The sequence below is a fragment of the Perognathus longimembris genome, chromosome 28 (assembly GCF_023159225.1).
Source record: "Perognathus longimembris pacificus isolate PPM17 chromosome 28, ASM2315922v1, whole genome shotgun sequence".
Classification (NCBI taxonomy): Eukaryota; Metazoa; Chordata; class Mammalia; order Rodentia; family Heteromyidae; genus Perognathus; species Perognathus longimembris.
Window position 1 is genome coordinate 88,779,234 of NC_063188.1, and position 16,977 is coordinate 88,796,210.

The window sequence follows — 16,977 nt, forward strand, 5'->3', positions numbered from 1 at the left end:
GTAGCTTAAAATGTTAAACACACCTCTCTTGATACCTCCATTGTACTCCTAGCTGAAGTTTACCTAGGAGAAATGAAAATACATTTGCACACATAAATGTGAACACAGATGCTCATAGAAAATTTCTCTGCAACAAGCCAAACCAGGAAAAAAAAAACCCCAGAAGTTTATCACAAAGCAAGAGACTAAATAAAGCATGCGTTGTACATACTAGTGAACACCAACATGGAAGGTGGGGGAGGGGCTCTCCAATTCCTGCGTTTATGGGAGTGCGCGGGAGAGAATTCTGACAGTTAGGAGCCTGGATGGGTTTCCTAGCGACCCCAGGCCTCAGGGAAACAAACCACTGAGTGAAGAGAGAGCCAGTATGGCAGAACACACTCGGAGGTGGTCCTTGCAGCCATGGGTACTAAGGCCAATGCCCCCAAGCACAATGCACAAGCGTTGGCCCAACGACAAGGTATCTTCTAAGTGTGTTGTCACGACCAAGGAGGAGATTCTCAAGGTTCCTTCCTCCCTGGAAGGACGGAGATGGGTATTTCTGAAGAAAGGGCAAGATGACTTCAGGAGAGGCTGTCCATCCTGTAAAGATCTGATAATCCCAGGATCCAAGGAGGCCTTTATCCCAACGATTAGTCGCTTATATCAACCCAGAGATCCAACGAAGATGCCCAGGAGTGCAACGCTGTATTCTTCGCTCTCGCAAGCCCAGCAAGAACGCCGGGCATTCGTGGACGCCGTTGAAGCCCGAATAAACCAGAAGCACCCCTTGGCTCTCTATCCGAATCTGGAAGACAATATATCCGAAGATCTCTTACTGGAGGTGCTGCGATTGCTGGACCCTGAAAGGGACCTGGAGAGTACGTGGGATTATTGTGAGAGCGGCAAGAAAAAAATGGAAATGGAGAAACCCTTTAAGTTACCTAAAATCTCTAAAGAACTGAAAATGATCCTGGAACCTCCCAAGATTCCTTGTACCCGTCGAGAACTTTTGCCTGTGAGAAAAAAGCGAATCTCAAAGGAGTTGATTGAAGCTGCTATGCGCAGGTACATACCCAAAGGAGTCTATGACTTCTGCAAATGGGTTCAGAGTCTTGGAGACATACACATTAGTGAACACATGGTAACGGAACAATTTGGCGTTGAGTATGAATGCACTCCAACCTATACAGATTCCTGCATCAAGAAAGTAAACTTGATTCCTGTAGAGCTCAGGTACTGCAGAAAACTAAGCAAAGTGAAGCAGATAAGATTCTCCCTCCAGGAAACCAGCTTTGATAGGAGACTCCGGAAGCCGCCTGATCCGTATAAATCTCGCTGGGTGAAGATAAGGTATGGAGCTTGGTACCTGAGGCCTGAGTTGTGGAAAAAACTAGAAAATGATGAGCCTCTGACTGACCCCAATGTCATTGTCGAGCAACCTGTTCCTTCAGACATTATTGATGAACTTTATGGGACAATTGCCTTTAAGGACTTCATCATGAGCAAAGGCTACTCTATGCCAGCTATACTTGAGAAGTTTTTCTTCAGGAAGGGATGGGATTACCAAGATGTTTCTACTCCTATCCCGAGAGTAGTAAGAGCTCATGAACTGAAATATGCGGATGATGATGATGACGACGACGACGACGACGATGATGATGACTAGACAGTTTTCTATTCATCACTTGGCTATTTCCTGCTCTCACTTTACTCATCAGAATATATGATGAGATTCCTACCATAAATATATATTTTTGATGGACAGTATTTATAATTCAATGCCCAATTCTTATAAACATGAATGAGCAATTAATAAAGTTTTCTCTTGTTACTGCTTTTGTTGTATTTTTAATGTTTTACTTTTTGCTTGCCACGAGGTACTTTTCAAATCTCCTTTTGGTTTACTCTAACTCAAGGAGTGTGTTACTTTCTAATATCCATATGTTTCTAATTTTCATGTTCATATTCATTCCCAGCTTCATTCCACTATACTCAGAAAAGATATTTCTAGTGATTTTAAACGTATTAAATTTGTGAAGACTTATTATGTGACTTAATATGAAGAATGTCTTATATGCACTTAAAAATTTGTATTCTATTGCTGTTTTGTAAAAAAATTCTATATATCTGTTGTGCCTATTTAATCAGCAATGTAGTTCAAGTCACTTTTCCTCTTAACGTTTGGATTTCTGTGCATTACTAAAAGGAGAATATTGGAAGTCTCTGATGATTTTTATTGTCAGTTTCTACCTTAAATCTGTCAATACTTACTTTATGTGTTTAGGTACTTTGATAATAACTGTGTATGTATTGATAATTGTGCTGTTAACTCCCATCTAATGACTTTGACTGTCTCTAGAAACAGTTTTAGAGTTAAAATCTCTTTTGCTTGCTTTATGGATAGATAGCTATCTTAACGGATGACTCCCAGTTATCATTTGCATGTAATATATATATTTATATCCCTCCATATTCAGTATGTGTTTCTTTAAAATGAATATTTTGCTCAGAGTATATCACGGGATCTTATTTAATTCAATTCTTTTATAGCAATATGAAAAACAAAAATCATTTTGAATGTCATGTATTTCTAATATTCCTGAACAGACACAAAACTTTTAATGCTGTGATAGTAAGGCTGAAGTAGAGGGAAATAAAAGTAAAAATAATACATATGTGAAAAGGAATATCTTTTAAAGCACCAAGTTCAAAACAGATAACCCTAAAGCCAAGTTCTCTCATCTTTCAGTCAAGGTACTTTAACTCTGGAATTACAATTTAGAGATCCCACTAAGTTAGGAATGTGTAGGGAATGAACATTTATACATTTACAATTAAATTCCCTGTAGTTAAGAACAGACTTAAAGAAAGACTTCTCCTAAGAAGCATAAGAACAGCTGAGACACAAATGAAGAGAAGCTCAACATCTATGGCCATAAAAGAAATGCAAGTAAAATAAACCTAGATTCCACCTCACCCACCCCAGTTAGAATGTCCATTATCAAGAAAACTGACAATAACAGATGCTGGTGGGGATGTGGCCAAAAGTGAATGCTACTATAATGGTAGTGGGAGTGTAAACTTGTCCAACCACTCTGGAAAGCAGTATGGAGGGTCCTCAAAGACTAAACATAGAGCTTCCCTGTGACTCAGAAATCCCATTCCTGGGCATTTACTAATAGACCACAAACAAGGCCACACTAAAGCTACCAGCATTGTTAAGCATAGCTAGATATGGAATCAACCCAGATGTCCCTCTGTGGATGAATGGATCAAGAAAATATGATCTATATTGTTTTCAATGGAATTCTTCCTGGTGGAAAATCAACTTACATAGTTTACCAGGAAAATAAAAAATACACAGTTAAGTATGATGAACACCTGAACATTTCAAAGAGCTTTCAACAACATAGAGAAATATCAAAAGCAAAATAGGATAGCATGTCTCCAAATGGTAAAAATTTTATGGTTTTCTTTATTTTTGTCATCCTGAAGTTGCACACTTTATGGACACTTATTTTACTTATCAATTACAAATCAATAAATCTAAGTGGGGGTATCTAAAACAATCAGTTAAAACACAATCCCAGTAGTTGTCCTAATGTATGAGTACAAACTGCAAACTCAAATCTACACAGGGACTAAGGCGGTAATAAAGATGAATAAGGCAAGTCATGAAGATGGCAAGCATCTATAGGGAAAAGCTATGACTTAGCTCCAGCCAATCATTATCATGTGAGAATGCAAGCCAAGGATCGTCCAACCTTCCAGTTTTCAAAAAAATACTGATTTTTAAGATATTAAATCTCTCAATTAAAAGTATTTGTTGAATTTTGAAAACCCTTATCAGCTAAGTGAAATGCTTATCAAGCCTGAATCAGTCAGTTTGTGTTCACTACAAATGATGCTCAGTGTGTGAGGGATAAGCAAGAAGTCACTGTTTACCAGTGAGACAGAATGAGCATTACTAACAAGATCAGAGGAAGTCAATGAAGTTGGGTTAGTAAAAGTGTTGAATATTCAAAAAGATATTGGGAATGTCATAAGCATAATAAGCATAAGCATCTGTTTTGAATAAGCAACTACTTATTTATCAGTTTTGCAACTCCCACTACTACTTGTGTTCTTGTACCCAGAGCTTGCTTCTTTTTATATTATGTAAAATTTATCAATTTTTTTATCTTTTCAAATTTATGCTATAGTTAACACTGATTAACTCATCATCAGATGAGTGTTATATTCATCTGTATGTCTTTATATTTGCCTTTACCAGTGACATGTTTTTATGTTGCTATTTGGAATGTTTTATTTCAATGTGACAAAAATCCCTTAAGAATTTCATACAAGCCCAGGTGCTGGTGGCCCATGCCTGTAATCTTAGCTACTCGGGAGGCTGAGATCTGAGGATGGCAGTTCAAAGTCAGCCCATGCAGGAAAGCCCATGAGATTCATCTCCAATTAACCACTAGAAAACTGGAAGTAGCACTGTGGCTCAAATGATAGAACATTAGTCATGAGCTGAAGAACTCAGGGGTAGTGAGTGCCCAGGCTTGAACTTTGGTTCAAGTCCCACAACAGACAAAAAAAATTATACAAATGTAGGTCTGTGTTTATAAGTTTAAAAATATGTTTTCTTGGGGGGTAGGTTATCTCCAATCATTTTTTTTGACAATGCTGGAGTTTGAACTCGGGGTCTCGACTCTGTTCCTGGGGCTTGAACTCGGGGTCTGGACTCTGTCCCTGAGGCTTTCTGTACTAAAGGCTTGCGCACTACTACTGGAGTCAAAGTTCTACTTCTGCATGTTTTGATAGTTTGAGATAAAAGTCTTGTGATTTTCCTGAGCAAGTTGGCTCCTCAACCTCCTGAGTATGTAAGATTATAGGCTTGAGCCACTGTCATTGGCTGTCACCACCTTTAGGTCTATTCTTTTTTTTTTTGGCCAGTCCTGGGCCTTGGACTCAGGGCCTAAGCACTGTCCCTGGCTTCTCTTTGCTCAAGGCTAGTATTCTGCTACTTGAGCCACAGCGCCACTTCTGGCCGTTTTCTGTATATGTGGTGCTGGGGAATTGAACCCAGGGCTTCATGTATGGGAGGCAAGCACGCTTGCCACTAGGCCATATTCCCAGCCCAGGTCTATTCTTTTAGTTAGATTGCGATTTGGTATTTTTGCCGTTACTAAATTGATAATTTGAAAAATGGTTTACCTCTTAGAATTGCTGAAATTGTTGTCATTATTTTTTTAGCAAGCTTTTAAAAATATTTTTTCTCTCCTATGACTGCATTAATGTATATAATAATTCATCTAACAGTGGCTTACAAATCTCACGGGTTTTGTCAATGATTTTCTTTCTTTGTCCTTTTTGTAACTCTTTGCATAATTTGAGGTGTTCTATTTTTTATTTCTTCTTGGTAAAGTCCTTTTAAAAATTATCTTAGTACAATGGTAAGGACTCCAGGAAAGGATATCAGCAGAGAACATCAGTGCAAAGTGTTAAAGTCTTTGGTGACCAAGACATTGTGTGTCTCCAATAGCAGAAGGCCTCCTGGAGCCCTCAAGAAAAGAGCTAAAGGAATCCTCTGGGTCTGGGCTATGAGCAGTGAGTGAACATGGGACTTATGCTGGTGTTTGTGAAGTGTGCACAGGCAGAATGAGTTTTTAGTTTTTAAGCATGCACACTTATGTTAGGGAGTGTGGTTTCTGGTGTAGAGTAATAAATAGAACATTGATAGCACTAGGATTTGGAGTCTGGTCATGTTCGTGAGAGTAATGGAACCATTTGCTATGGGGTATGTGATGATCCTGGGGTGGAGGTGACAGAATGCCAATACTATCTCTTAGCAACATGAACGCGGAGCAGCTTTACTAGCTTGGTCCTTGGTGTTGAACATTCCTTTCCTTTTCCCTATATGGGGATGTCACTATCACTATTTGTGCCAGGCTGACAGAGTTAACTAGTCTCATATACTTTTCTCATCTTTTGTATTATACCCATTCACGAAACAAAATATGTTCCATTTACTTTCAACAGTACACATGCCTTTGTGTCTGCTAGTACTCTTTTTATCCTGTTGTATCTTAATCCCAATTAGCTCAATTAAAGCAAGATAATCTTATCCTGTTATATTTTAATACCAGCTAGCTAATGTAAAGCATAATAGACACTCAAGTTTTATTTCAGTGCATATTTTAATGAGTTTACCTTAAAAAGTTTTAAGTCAAGGGCTGGAGATATGGCCTAGTGGCAAGAGTGCTTGCCTCATATACATGAAGCCCTGGGTTCAATTCCCCAGCACCACGTATATAGAAAATGGCCAGAAGTGGCGCTGTGGCTCAAGTGGCAGAGTGCTAGCCTTGAGCAAAAAAAAAAAAAAGAAGCCAGGGACAGTCAGTGCTCAGGCCCTGAGTCCAAGCCCCAGGACTGGCCAAAAAGAAAAAAAAAATTAAAAAAAGTTTTAAGTCAAGTAAATCAAATAGTAGTAATTTACTGGAATCAAGTAACAGATTTAAGTATCCTGTCTTGTGAAAAATAGACCAAATAAACTATACCTTTCTCATTGCAAACGTTCATTAATTAACACATATGTTTCACAGGGATGTTAGCATATATGGAGTCAGAAGTGCTTTTCCACATTTTAGTTAGGCAACATTGAACTTCATGGAGCTTATCTTCTCATTTATAAAATGGAAACTGTATGATCAAGCATAAACATTTACTGGTGAGAATTAAAGGATGATTTTGTTATGGTTTGAATATGAAATGGTCCTTACAGGCATATGTGTTGACTTCTTGGTAGGGGTGCTGTTTTGGGAGGTGCTGCAAACTTTAGGTGGTAGAGCTAGAGAGAGGAAGTAGATCTCTGGGGATATCTCCTTGGGGCAATAATTTTTCCATAACTCCTTTCTGTTGCTTTTTCTGCTTTCCAGCTGCCATGAGATGAGTAGCATTGTGCCAACTATGTGTTGTGCCCCACCAAGCTGATCATGGGTTGAAACTCTGAAATTGTGAATTAAAGAAATCTTTTCTCTTTTAAACTCTTTCAGTCAATTTTTACAGATTTAAAGAGCTAACAGAATATATAAAATTGTCTGATTCCACAAGCATTAACAGAATTAATATTCTGAATATATTTATAGAAGAGAAGGGGGAAGCAGGAGGAATGTTTTATTGCAAAGGTAGAAAGGAAAGAAACCAAGTGGGGAAGAGTTTGTGATGACATTAATACAGTGCAATAGTCTCCAACTGTACACATTCCATTTTAGCTGTTACTTAACATGAACAAAAATGTATTTGAAAAATGAGAGCTGCTGTTGGACAAGGTGTAGTGACACATGCCTATAATCCTAACATTCAGGAGTCAGAGGCAGAAGGGATTGCAAGTTTAAACACAGCCTACATAGTGAAATGCTGTCAGGAAGAAAGAAAAAGAAGAAAGAAAGAAAAGAAAGAAAGAAAGAAAGAAAGAAAGAAAGAAAGAGAGAGAAAGAGGGAGGGAGGGAGGGAGGGAGGGAGGGAGGGTGGAAGGAAGAGAGAGGAAGGGGGAAGAAAGAAACAATGGGGGAAGAAAGAAAGAGAGAGAGAAAGAAGGAAAGAAATACAGGAAGAGAAAGAAAGAAAGAAAGAAGAAAGGAAAGAAAGAAAGGAAAGAAGAAAGAAAGAAAAAGGTAGAATGAAAAAAGGAGAGAGATAAAAAGAGAGGGAAAGAAAAGAAAGAAATCAAACAAAACAGAATAGAAAAGACGTTTTTAATGGTAAATATTAACCCCTGAAAACTATGTTATCTTTGGAGATTATGTGGGTTAATCCATGCACATAAAAGGAATAATATTTGACCTATTAAGATTGTTTTAACAAAAAATATTTCATTAAATAAACTGGCCTCAAGTTCATGTTTAAAAAAAATAAATTCAGGTAATCCTAGCTACTCAGGACACTGAGATCTGAAGATAGTAATTTGAAGCCAACCCAAGCAGGAAAGTCCTTGAGAATCTTATCTCCAATGAACAACTCAAAAACCAAAATGAAGTTTTGGCTCAAGTATTAGGTTCAGCATGTCCCTGGGTTTAAGCCCCAGTACAGGCCATAAAAAAAGAAAACAAAATTGAAGAGAGCCCAACAAATAATTGTACCATTGTAGCCACTTAAAACCTTGAAAGTCTGTTTAAGATTCATACTGTATAGACAAGGACTGAAAAATAATCAAATTTCAGTTTAGAAAAATTCAAATAACCACCTGGACATACATATCAGTAATCATAACTATTCAGAAGGCTGGGGCAGAAATATTTCAGGTTCCACATCAGCCCAGACAAAATTATTGAGACTCTATTTCAGAAGTAAAAATAGAAATAAAAGAATTCAGCTATGGGTCAATCAGTAGAGCACTTACTTGCCTAGAACAAGGCCCTTTTCAAGTACCTAGTACTATACAAATAATAAATAAAATTATCTTCAAGTAACTGAGTTATAGTGGGTCAATTACAATGTCTATAGTTAAAAATCATCTCACTGTGCAGCATCTTCTCATAATTATACTCATAAATATTATAGAAAAATGTGCAATTTGAAATCTTGGGCTCCACATGTATGAAACTTGTACCGAGGCTTCAAAGAAAGGAAACATAGGGATATGCCTTCATTTTTCTGGAAATACTTGGGGTGTGGTTTCTCATATTGCCTAAAATTGCAATTATGCCTTTGTGAGCAACAACAGTGGAAATAAATTCATCCCTAGAATTATATAAAGAACATAAATCACGCAAAACTGTTCAGTTTGATGCAATCCCATTTATCCAGTCTGTCTGTGATTTGTTGTGATTCTGGATCTTGGGAAGTTTTGACCAGTGCCTAGGAACGCCAGAGTTTCCTCTAACCTGTCTTGTAATATTTTCATGTATCTGGCCTTACATTGAAGTCTTTGGTCCATTTAGAATCTATTGTGGTGCAGGCTGAAATATAAAGATAGAGCTTTAGTTTTCTGCACATGGATAGCCAATTCTGCCAGCACCATTTGTTGAAGAAGCTGTCTTCCATTCTGTGTTTTTGGCTCCCTTATCAAGTGTTATGTGGTTATAGGAATGTACATTCATTTCTGGGTCTTCTATTCTATTCCATTAGTTCTCATGCCTATTCTTGTGCAAGTATCAAGTTGTTTCTACTACTATGGCTTTATAAGAGAGTCTGAAGATCAGTATTGAAATTCCTCCAACACTGTTCTTCCTGCCAAGGATTGTTGTTGCTATTTGGGGTCTTTTATTATTCTATATGCATTTTTTGTGTTGCTTTCTTTATATCATAGCTAGCAAGATAAATAAAAAGCCCATAGAATGGGAGATGATTTTTACTAGCTATGTATCATACAAGGGCCTCAAATCTAAAATATAGTTAGAGCTCAAAAAATTAAATTTGCCCCAAAAAACCATCAAAGAAACAACAACCCAACTAATAGATGGGCTTAAGACTTAAAGAGAGACTTCTCACAAGAAGAAGTAAGAATGGCCAATAACACATGAAGAAATGTTCAACATCTATGGCCATAAAAGAAATGCAAATCAAAATAACATTGAAACTCCACCTCACCCCAGGTAGAATGGCCATTATCAAGAACACTAACAAGAACTCATGCTGGTGGGGATGTGGCCAAAAGGGAACTCTACTACACTGCTGGTGGGAATGTAAACTTGCTCAACCACTCTGGAAAGCAGTATAGAAGTTCCTTTAAAAAACTAAACTCAGAGCTCCCCAATGACCCAGCAATCCCACTTCTGAGCATTTATCCAATGGACCACAAACAAGGCCACAGTAAAGCAACCAGTACAACCATGATCATTGCAATACTGTTTCCCATAGACAAGATATGGAATCAACCCAGCTGTCCCTCTGTGGATGAATGGATCAAGAAAATGGGGTATGTATACACAATGGAATTCTATGCTTCCATTAGAAAGAATGCTATTGCACCATTATTAAGGAAATGGAAAGACTTGGAAAAAATATATTAATTGAAGTAAGCCAGACCCAAATAATCATAGGTTGCATGGTTTCCCTCATTTGTTGTAACTAGAACTTGCCTATAAATATACATGTAAACACACTGGATGTTAAAAAACCAAAAATTACACTTGGACATGATCAACTATACAGGAATGTAAACATTCACAAAGTGATACCAAAGGAGGACATTCTTTGAAGATCACAAAGGGATATTCTTAGAAGATCACAAAGGCTCAATAGCTATATGAATATGAACATATAAAATGATGTTTATTGAAATGAACTCCAAGAAATGGAAACAAGAGGTTTGTTTGTGATTGTACTTTTTGTTTTGTTTTTTTCTCCTTTGCTGTTATTTTTATTTCTGTATATTTTGTCTTGTATGTAAGTTTATCTGTTTGGGGAAAAGGAAGGGGAGAACATAAATGGTGGGACAAAGGGCGAATAAATGCAACAGTGATACTCACTAGACACTGTGGAAAATTAACTGAACAACTTGGGGGGATGAGGGTCCGAGGGAAAAATTGGGAGAAAACTAGGGAAGAGGAGACACTGCTCAAAAAGAAATGTACTCATTCCCTGACTTATGTAACTATAATCTCTTTGTGTATCACCATTAAAATAACAATAAAAATTACCAAGGAAGTTACATCATTTAAAACAACAGAAATAAAACATATTTCAAGATGAAAAAACAAAAACTAAACACAAGCCAAATGGCATTTGCTTGCACAGCCAGCAATGCCTGGGTAATGTGCCCCTGATCTTTTATCAGTTAAGCAGAGGACACTGTTCTCTTTTCAACTTATTGTTAGACTAATTAAGGAATATCTATAATGCATACTATACCTTTAAGAAAAATACAGCATTACTCATTCAGCATAGATTTGCTTCAAGTAGAAGATGTTGACACCATCTGGAAAAATGAAAATAGACAAACTCATGACTCCTATAGTTTAGTTTTTTTTTTTTGCCAGTCCTAGGGCTTGCACTCAGGGCCTGAGCACTGTCCCTGGCTTCCTTTTGCCCAAGGCTAGCACTCTATCACTTGAGCCACAGTGCCACTTCTGGCTTTTTCAACTTATGTGGTACTGAGGAATCGAACCCAAGGCTTCATGCATACTAGGCAAGCACTCTACCACTAAGCCACATTCCCATCCCTCTTTTGTTTTTGTTGTTGTTGTTGTTATTGGGTTTTTTTTTTTGGCCAGGCCTGGGGCTTGAACTAAGTGCCTAAGTACTATCCCTGGCTTCTTTTTGCTCAAGGCTAGCACTCTACCACTTGAGCTAGTTGAATATTCAAAGAAGAAAATTTTGATTTTCTCAATTATTTTTCCTTTACTCTTTTTTAGATTCAAGGACACTGCTGAATATTTTTTTGGTGTGTGCATGTCCTGGCACTTAAACTCAGGGCCGGGGTGTTGTGCTTGGGCTTTTTTGCTTAAGGCTAGTGCTGTACCACTTGAGCCACAGTTCCACGTTGAGCTTTAGTCTTGCAGACTTCCCTGTCTGGACTGGCTTCAGAACTTAAACCTTGGATCTCAGTCTCCTAAGTGGCTAGGATTACAGGTGATAGCCACAGGATTCCAGATGCTGAAAATTTTTGAGCATTGAATAAACTAGAAAGAGAAAGCTATATTACCTGGTCCTTTCTAATTTTGAAGGGAATGTCTCCCAGGGTTGTCTTTGAACTGCAATCCTCAGATCTCAGCCTCCTGGGTAGTTAGGATTATAGGAGTGAACTAACATTATTTACTAAACATTTATTTTATTTTTTGTGCATTTCTGGAGCTTGATCTCTGAGTCTAATGCTATTGCTTACCTTTTGTTTTTTGCTCAAGGCTGGCTTTCTATCACATAAGCCACACCTTTACTTTCAAATTTTTGGTAGTTAACTGGAGATAAGGACCTCACCAACTTTTCTGCCCAGGCTGGCTTCAAGCTGTGAACCTTAGATCTCAGCTACTGAGTTGCTACGATTACAGACATGAGCCTCCAGTTATTTTACAGAGATATGTTTAAACTATAAAAATAGGTTATGATAGGTTGTAGCACATTTTCTAGTAAATTACTCTGTGTGATCTGTATGTCCACATATGCCTCTGCTCTAGAAGTTTAGGATATATTCTCTAAATTCTGTAATAATCAATTATTACAATAAGAAATCTGGGTCTAGGAACATGTGATAAAATATTTCCTTTGTTTAACATAGATGAAAGAAATTGTTTACCAATTCTGAGAGTCTACAATGAAAAAAAAACATTAACAGTGTAGCTTGTGAAGTGAAGCAGAAATACGTTTATACTCCAGCACTACCAGATTCTTCAGCATTGTGACTGTAGGCAAATTGCTTCATAGAATGTTTACTGAAAATAACTTGTAGTTTGCCAGGTTCTGCTGGCTCATGCTTGTAATCCCAGCTACATGGAAGGCTGAGATCTGAGGACCACAGTTCAATGCCAGCCAGAGCAGAAAAATCCCCATGAGACTTTTATATCTGATTACACGCAAAAAACAGAAGTGGCCTTGTGGCTCAAAGTGGTAGAATTGCCCAGGCCCTGAGTTCCAGCTCCACAACCAACAACAACAATTTTAAAAACCCTGTTTTCTACTGTTGTCTAGGATTTTTAACACTTGGAAAATATTTGGTTGGTGTTACTGTTTGATAGAAAGTGTCCTCTCCAAATGATTTCTCAACTAATTGCTCAGTCCCCAGCAGGTGGCAAAACAGGCTACCCTCAAGACCCTTCCCTTCTCTCCTCTCCCCATCCTCCCCTCTCTCTTTTCCTGAGAAGCATGAACCAACAATACCCAGCTGAAACTTCACTCATTTAAGATGAAATGGAAAAACCTCCCATGCTCCTGGACTAGGAGGATTAACATTGTGAAAATGGCAATATTGCCAAAGGCTATCTACAAATTCAATGCAATACCCATCAATATTCCAACACCATTCTCAATGAAATAGAGGAATCAATCCAGAAATTCATACGGAACAATAAAAGACCCCAATAGCAAAAACAATCCTAAGTAGAAAAAACAGTGCTGGAGGAATTTCAATATCAAACTTCAAGCTGTATTACAAAGCTATAGTAATAAAAATAACAGCTTGGTACTGGCACAAGAACAGGCCTGAGGACGAATGGAACAGAACAGAAGACCCAGAAATAAACACACAGAACTATGGCTACTTAATCTTTGATAAAGGAGCTAAAAAATAGGATGGAAGAAAGACAGACTCTTTAACAAATGGTGCTGGAAAACTGGATCAACACCTGTAACAAATTAAAACTAGATCCTTATATATCACCCTGTACCAAAATCAATTCCAAATGGATCAAAGACCTCGAAGTAAAATCAGATACCCTGAAAACACTACAAGAAAGAATAGGAGAAACACGGGCTCTGTGGCACAGGACAAAAAGGTCCAGAAATGCAACAAATCAAAGAAAGGTTGGACAAATGGGACTGCATCAAACTGCAGAGCTTCTTCATGGCAAAGGACATAGCTCACAAGATAAACAGAAAGCCCACATATTGGGAGAAGATCTTACTGGCCATACAACAGACAAAGGCCTCATATCTAAAATATATGCAGAAGTCAAAAATGCCTCTATCAGAAGGAATGACATTGCCCCATTCGTAAGGAAATGGAAGGTCTTGGAAAAAATTATACTAAGTGAAGTGAGCCAGACCCAAAGAAACATGAACTCTATGGTCTCCCTCATAGGGAATAATTAGCACAGGTTTAGGCTAGTCACAGCAGAGGATAACAAGAGCATAATAGCTATACCCTTATGAACACATAAGATGATGCTAAGTGAAATGAACTCCATGTTATGGAAACGACTGTTATATCACTGTTGTAATTACTTTCAACATGCGATGTGAAACCGTAGTTTATATTATTGATGATCCTCTTGTATCCCCTTCCTGTGGTTGTACCTGAACTATCTCTGTATCATATCTGAGTACATTGGAAACCGTGTATACCGGTATTAGAACTAGGAAACTGAAAGGGAATACCAAAATCGAGAGACACAAGGTAAAAAAGACAAACGATTACAAAAGCAATACTTGCAAAACTGTTGAGTGTAAATCTACTGAACAACTCATGGGGGAAAGGAAAAGGGGGAGGGGGAGGGGGGAATGAGGGAGGAGGTAACAAACAGTACAAGAAATGTATCCAATGCCTAACGTGTGAAACTGTAACCTCTCTGTACATCAGTTTGACAATAAAAATTAAAAAAAATTAAATTCCTCTAAAACAAATTCTCAAAGAACCAACTTCCCCCTCAACAAATTGGCTAAAGACCTAAAAAGAGACTTCTCTGAAGAGGAAATGAGAATGGCCAAGAGACACATGAAGAAGTGCTCTGCATCACTGGCCATAAAAGTAATGCAAATCAAAACAACACTGAGATTCCATCTCACCCCAGTAAAAATGTCCATTATCAGGAAAACTAATAACAAATGCTGGAGTGGATGTGGCCAAAAGGGAACCCTACTACATTGTTGGTGGGAATGTAAACTTGTTCAATCACTCTGGAAAGTGGTATGGAGGGTTCCTCAGAAGGCTAAACATAGAGCTCCCCTAAGACCCAGCAGCCCCACTTTGGGGCATCTACCCAAAAGATTACAAGCAAGACCACACTGAAGCCACCAGCACAATAATGCTTATTGCAGCACAATTTGTCATTGCTAAAATATGGAACCAACCCAGATGCCCCTCAGTAGACGAGTCTATATACATATGTAGTACATATACACAATGGAATTCTAAGACTCTATCAGAAAGAACAACACTGCCCCATTGATAAGGAAATGGAAGGACTTGGAAAAAAAATCATACTTAGTGAAGTGAGCCAGACCCAAAGAAACATGTACACTATGGTCTCCATCATAGGGAATAATTAGTAAATGTTTAGGTTACTCACAGAAGATCACAATAACCAATACCTATGCCAGTATGAACACATAAGATGATGCTAAGTGAAATGAACTCCACATATGGAAACATGTGGTACAACACTGTTGTAACTATTTTCAACATGCCATGTGAAACAGTACCTTTTTTTTCTTTTCTTTTTCCTCTCATATTCCCTTCCCATGGTTTTACCCCTGCTATCACTATATCTGATCTTCGTACCCTGGCTAATGTATACACGTGTATTAGAACTAGGGAAGGGAAAGGGAATGCCAAAATAGAGAGATAAAGGATAAAAAGACAAATCTATCTATCTATCTATCTATCTATCTATCTATCTATCTATCTATCTTTCTTTCTTTCTTTCTTTCATTCTTTCTTTCTGTCCATCCATCTGTCTGTCTTTCTATTGTTATTATAAAGTTGATGTACAGAAGGTTTACAGTTACTTAAGTCAAGTAAAGTGTACATTTCTTTTTGGAGAATGTCACCCTGCTCTTGCTCTCTCCCAATTTTTCCCTCTAATACCCAGCACCTTCAAGTGGTGTAGTTTATTGTCAACATTGTGTCTAGTTTCTTCATCCTTTGTCTCTTCATTTCTGTGCCCTCCCTTACCTTGCTGAAGACAAGTAAATGAATAAACAAGATAAAAAGACAAGGAAAAAAACTCCATTTCTTGGAGTTCATTTCGATAAATATTATTTAATATGATCAGAAGCACATAGAATGTATTGTGTCTTTTTGTTCCTCCCCTAAGAAAAATACATTATTTTTATAAGCTGTTCTTAGATCCATGAGAACTGAGTAAACTGTGTCATGTTAAATGACAGAAGATAAATACTAACAGAAGGGTGTCCTACTTAGTAACTCATATCTTGGGCAGTGGACCTGGGGTTTTAAATGTAATACATCTTAGGCCACTACAATTTAAAAAGATCATTTATTTTGCTACTTTAAAGTTCTTCCTGACAACAGTAAGCAGAAAAATAAAAACATATTGAGGATATAATAAATTACTCAATAATTTATCAATTATTAAGTGTCATAAAATATAGGAATAAACATCAGTTATAACTGTTGTAACCTAAATTTATGTGGAAATACATGTTCATTGTACAGAATTAAAGAGACAAGATGCAACTTGACTTATTTCTACCTTTAAATAAATGTTGAGCCACAGAAAATAAAGGATCAGGTCATTTAATATGATTAAAAAATAACTGTGTATACAGATTTATAATAATTCCTTTAGGAAAATGTAATCCCTATGTCATAGATAACAATGTGAAATTTCATTTTTCAATCAACAATGGGCAAAAGAGGACGAATTTTAATGTAATTAACAAGTTCAACATGTGAAAATCAGAATGAACACCTCTGTAGGCATGGAACAACATATGATAGTAGAGCTACTAACTAAACACCAGAGCAAAAATTGTAAAACTGTTTTCCAGGCCCCTATAGTCATAATTTAAGTGTGGTACTATGTAGGTTATAGGTTTCAAATGACTTAAATATTTGGTCAAAAGAACTATTTTCTTCCTTGAATCTCCATTTCTGCACCAGGTGATATGTTGACAGTTGCATGCAACTCTAACTATAATTGATCGATTAATGTCTTCCTTGTGTCCAAGAATAAATAATTAATCTCTGAAACAACTTATTCAGATCTTCTATACATTCCATATTTCATTTTTCCTTTTATTTCCTTAAACAAAAGCATTCATTTTTTTTTTTTTTTTTGCCAATCCTGGGCCTTGGACTCAGGGACTGAGCACCATCCCTGGCTTCTTTTTGCTCAAGGCTAGCACTCTGCCACTTGAGCCACAGCGCCCCTTCTGGCCGTTTTCCGTATACGTGGTGCTGGGGAATCGAACCTAGGTCTTCATGTATGGGAGGCAAGCTCTCTTGCCACTAGGCAATATCCCCAGCCCCAAAAAGCATTCAATTTTATAAACTATCAAATCTTTCAAAATGAAGTTCAGAGTATCAGTGTCAGTATTTCCAAAGAAAGGTTTTTTACTCTATAAATGATTAAAATATCTATCACTCTATGGATTTAATAATATAAAAAT

The 16,977-nt window shown here is 37.4% G+C and overlaps 1 protein-coding gene across 1 annotated transcript; it reads left to right on the forward strand.

The window, feature by feature from the left end:
* Window positions 1-367: 367 nt before the first annotated feature.
* LOC125343183 (protein FAM47A-like) lies at window positions 368-7,618 on the forward strand (the record flags this gene model as incomplete). The annotated part of the gene is made up of 2 exons (XM_048335450.1): window positions 368-1,640; window positions 7,581-7,618. Coding segments are annotated over exons 1-2 (1,311 nt in total), but the record flags the coding sequence as incomplete, so codon positions are not given.
* Window positions 7,619-16,977: the final 9,359 nt, after the last annotated feature.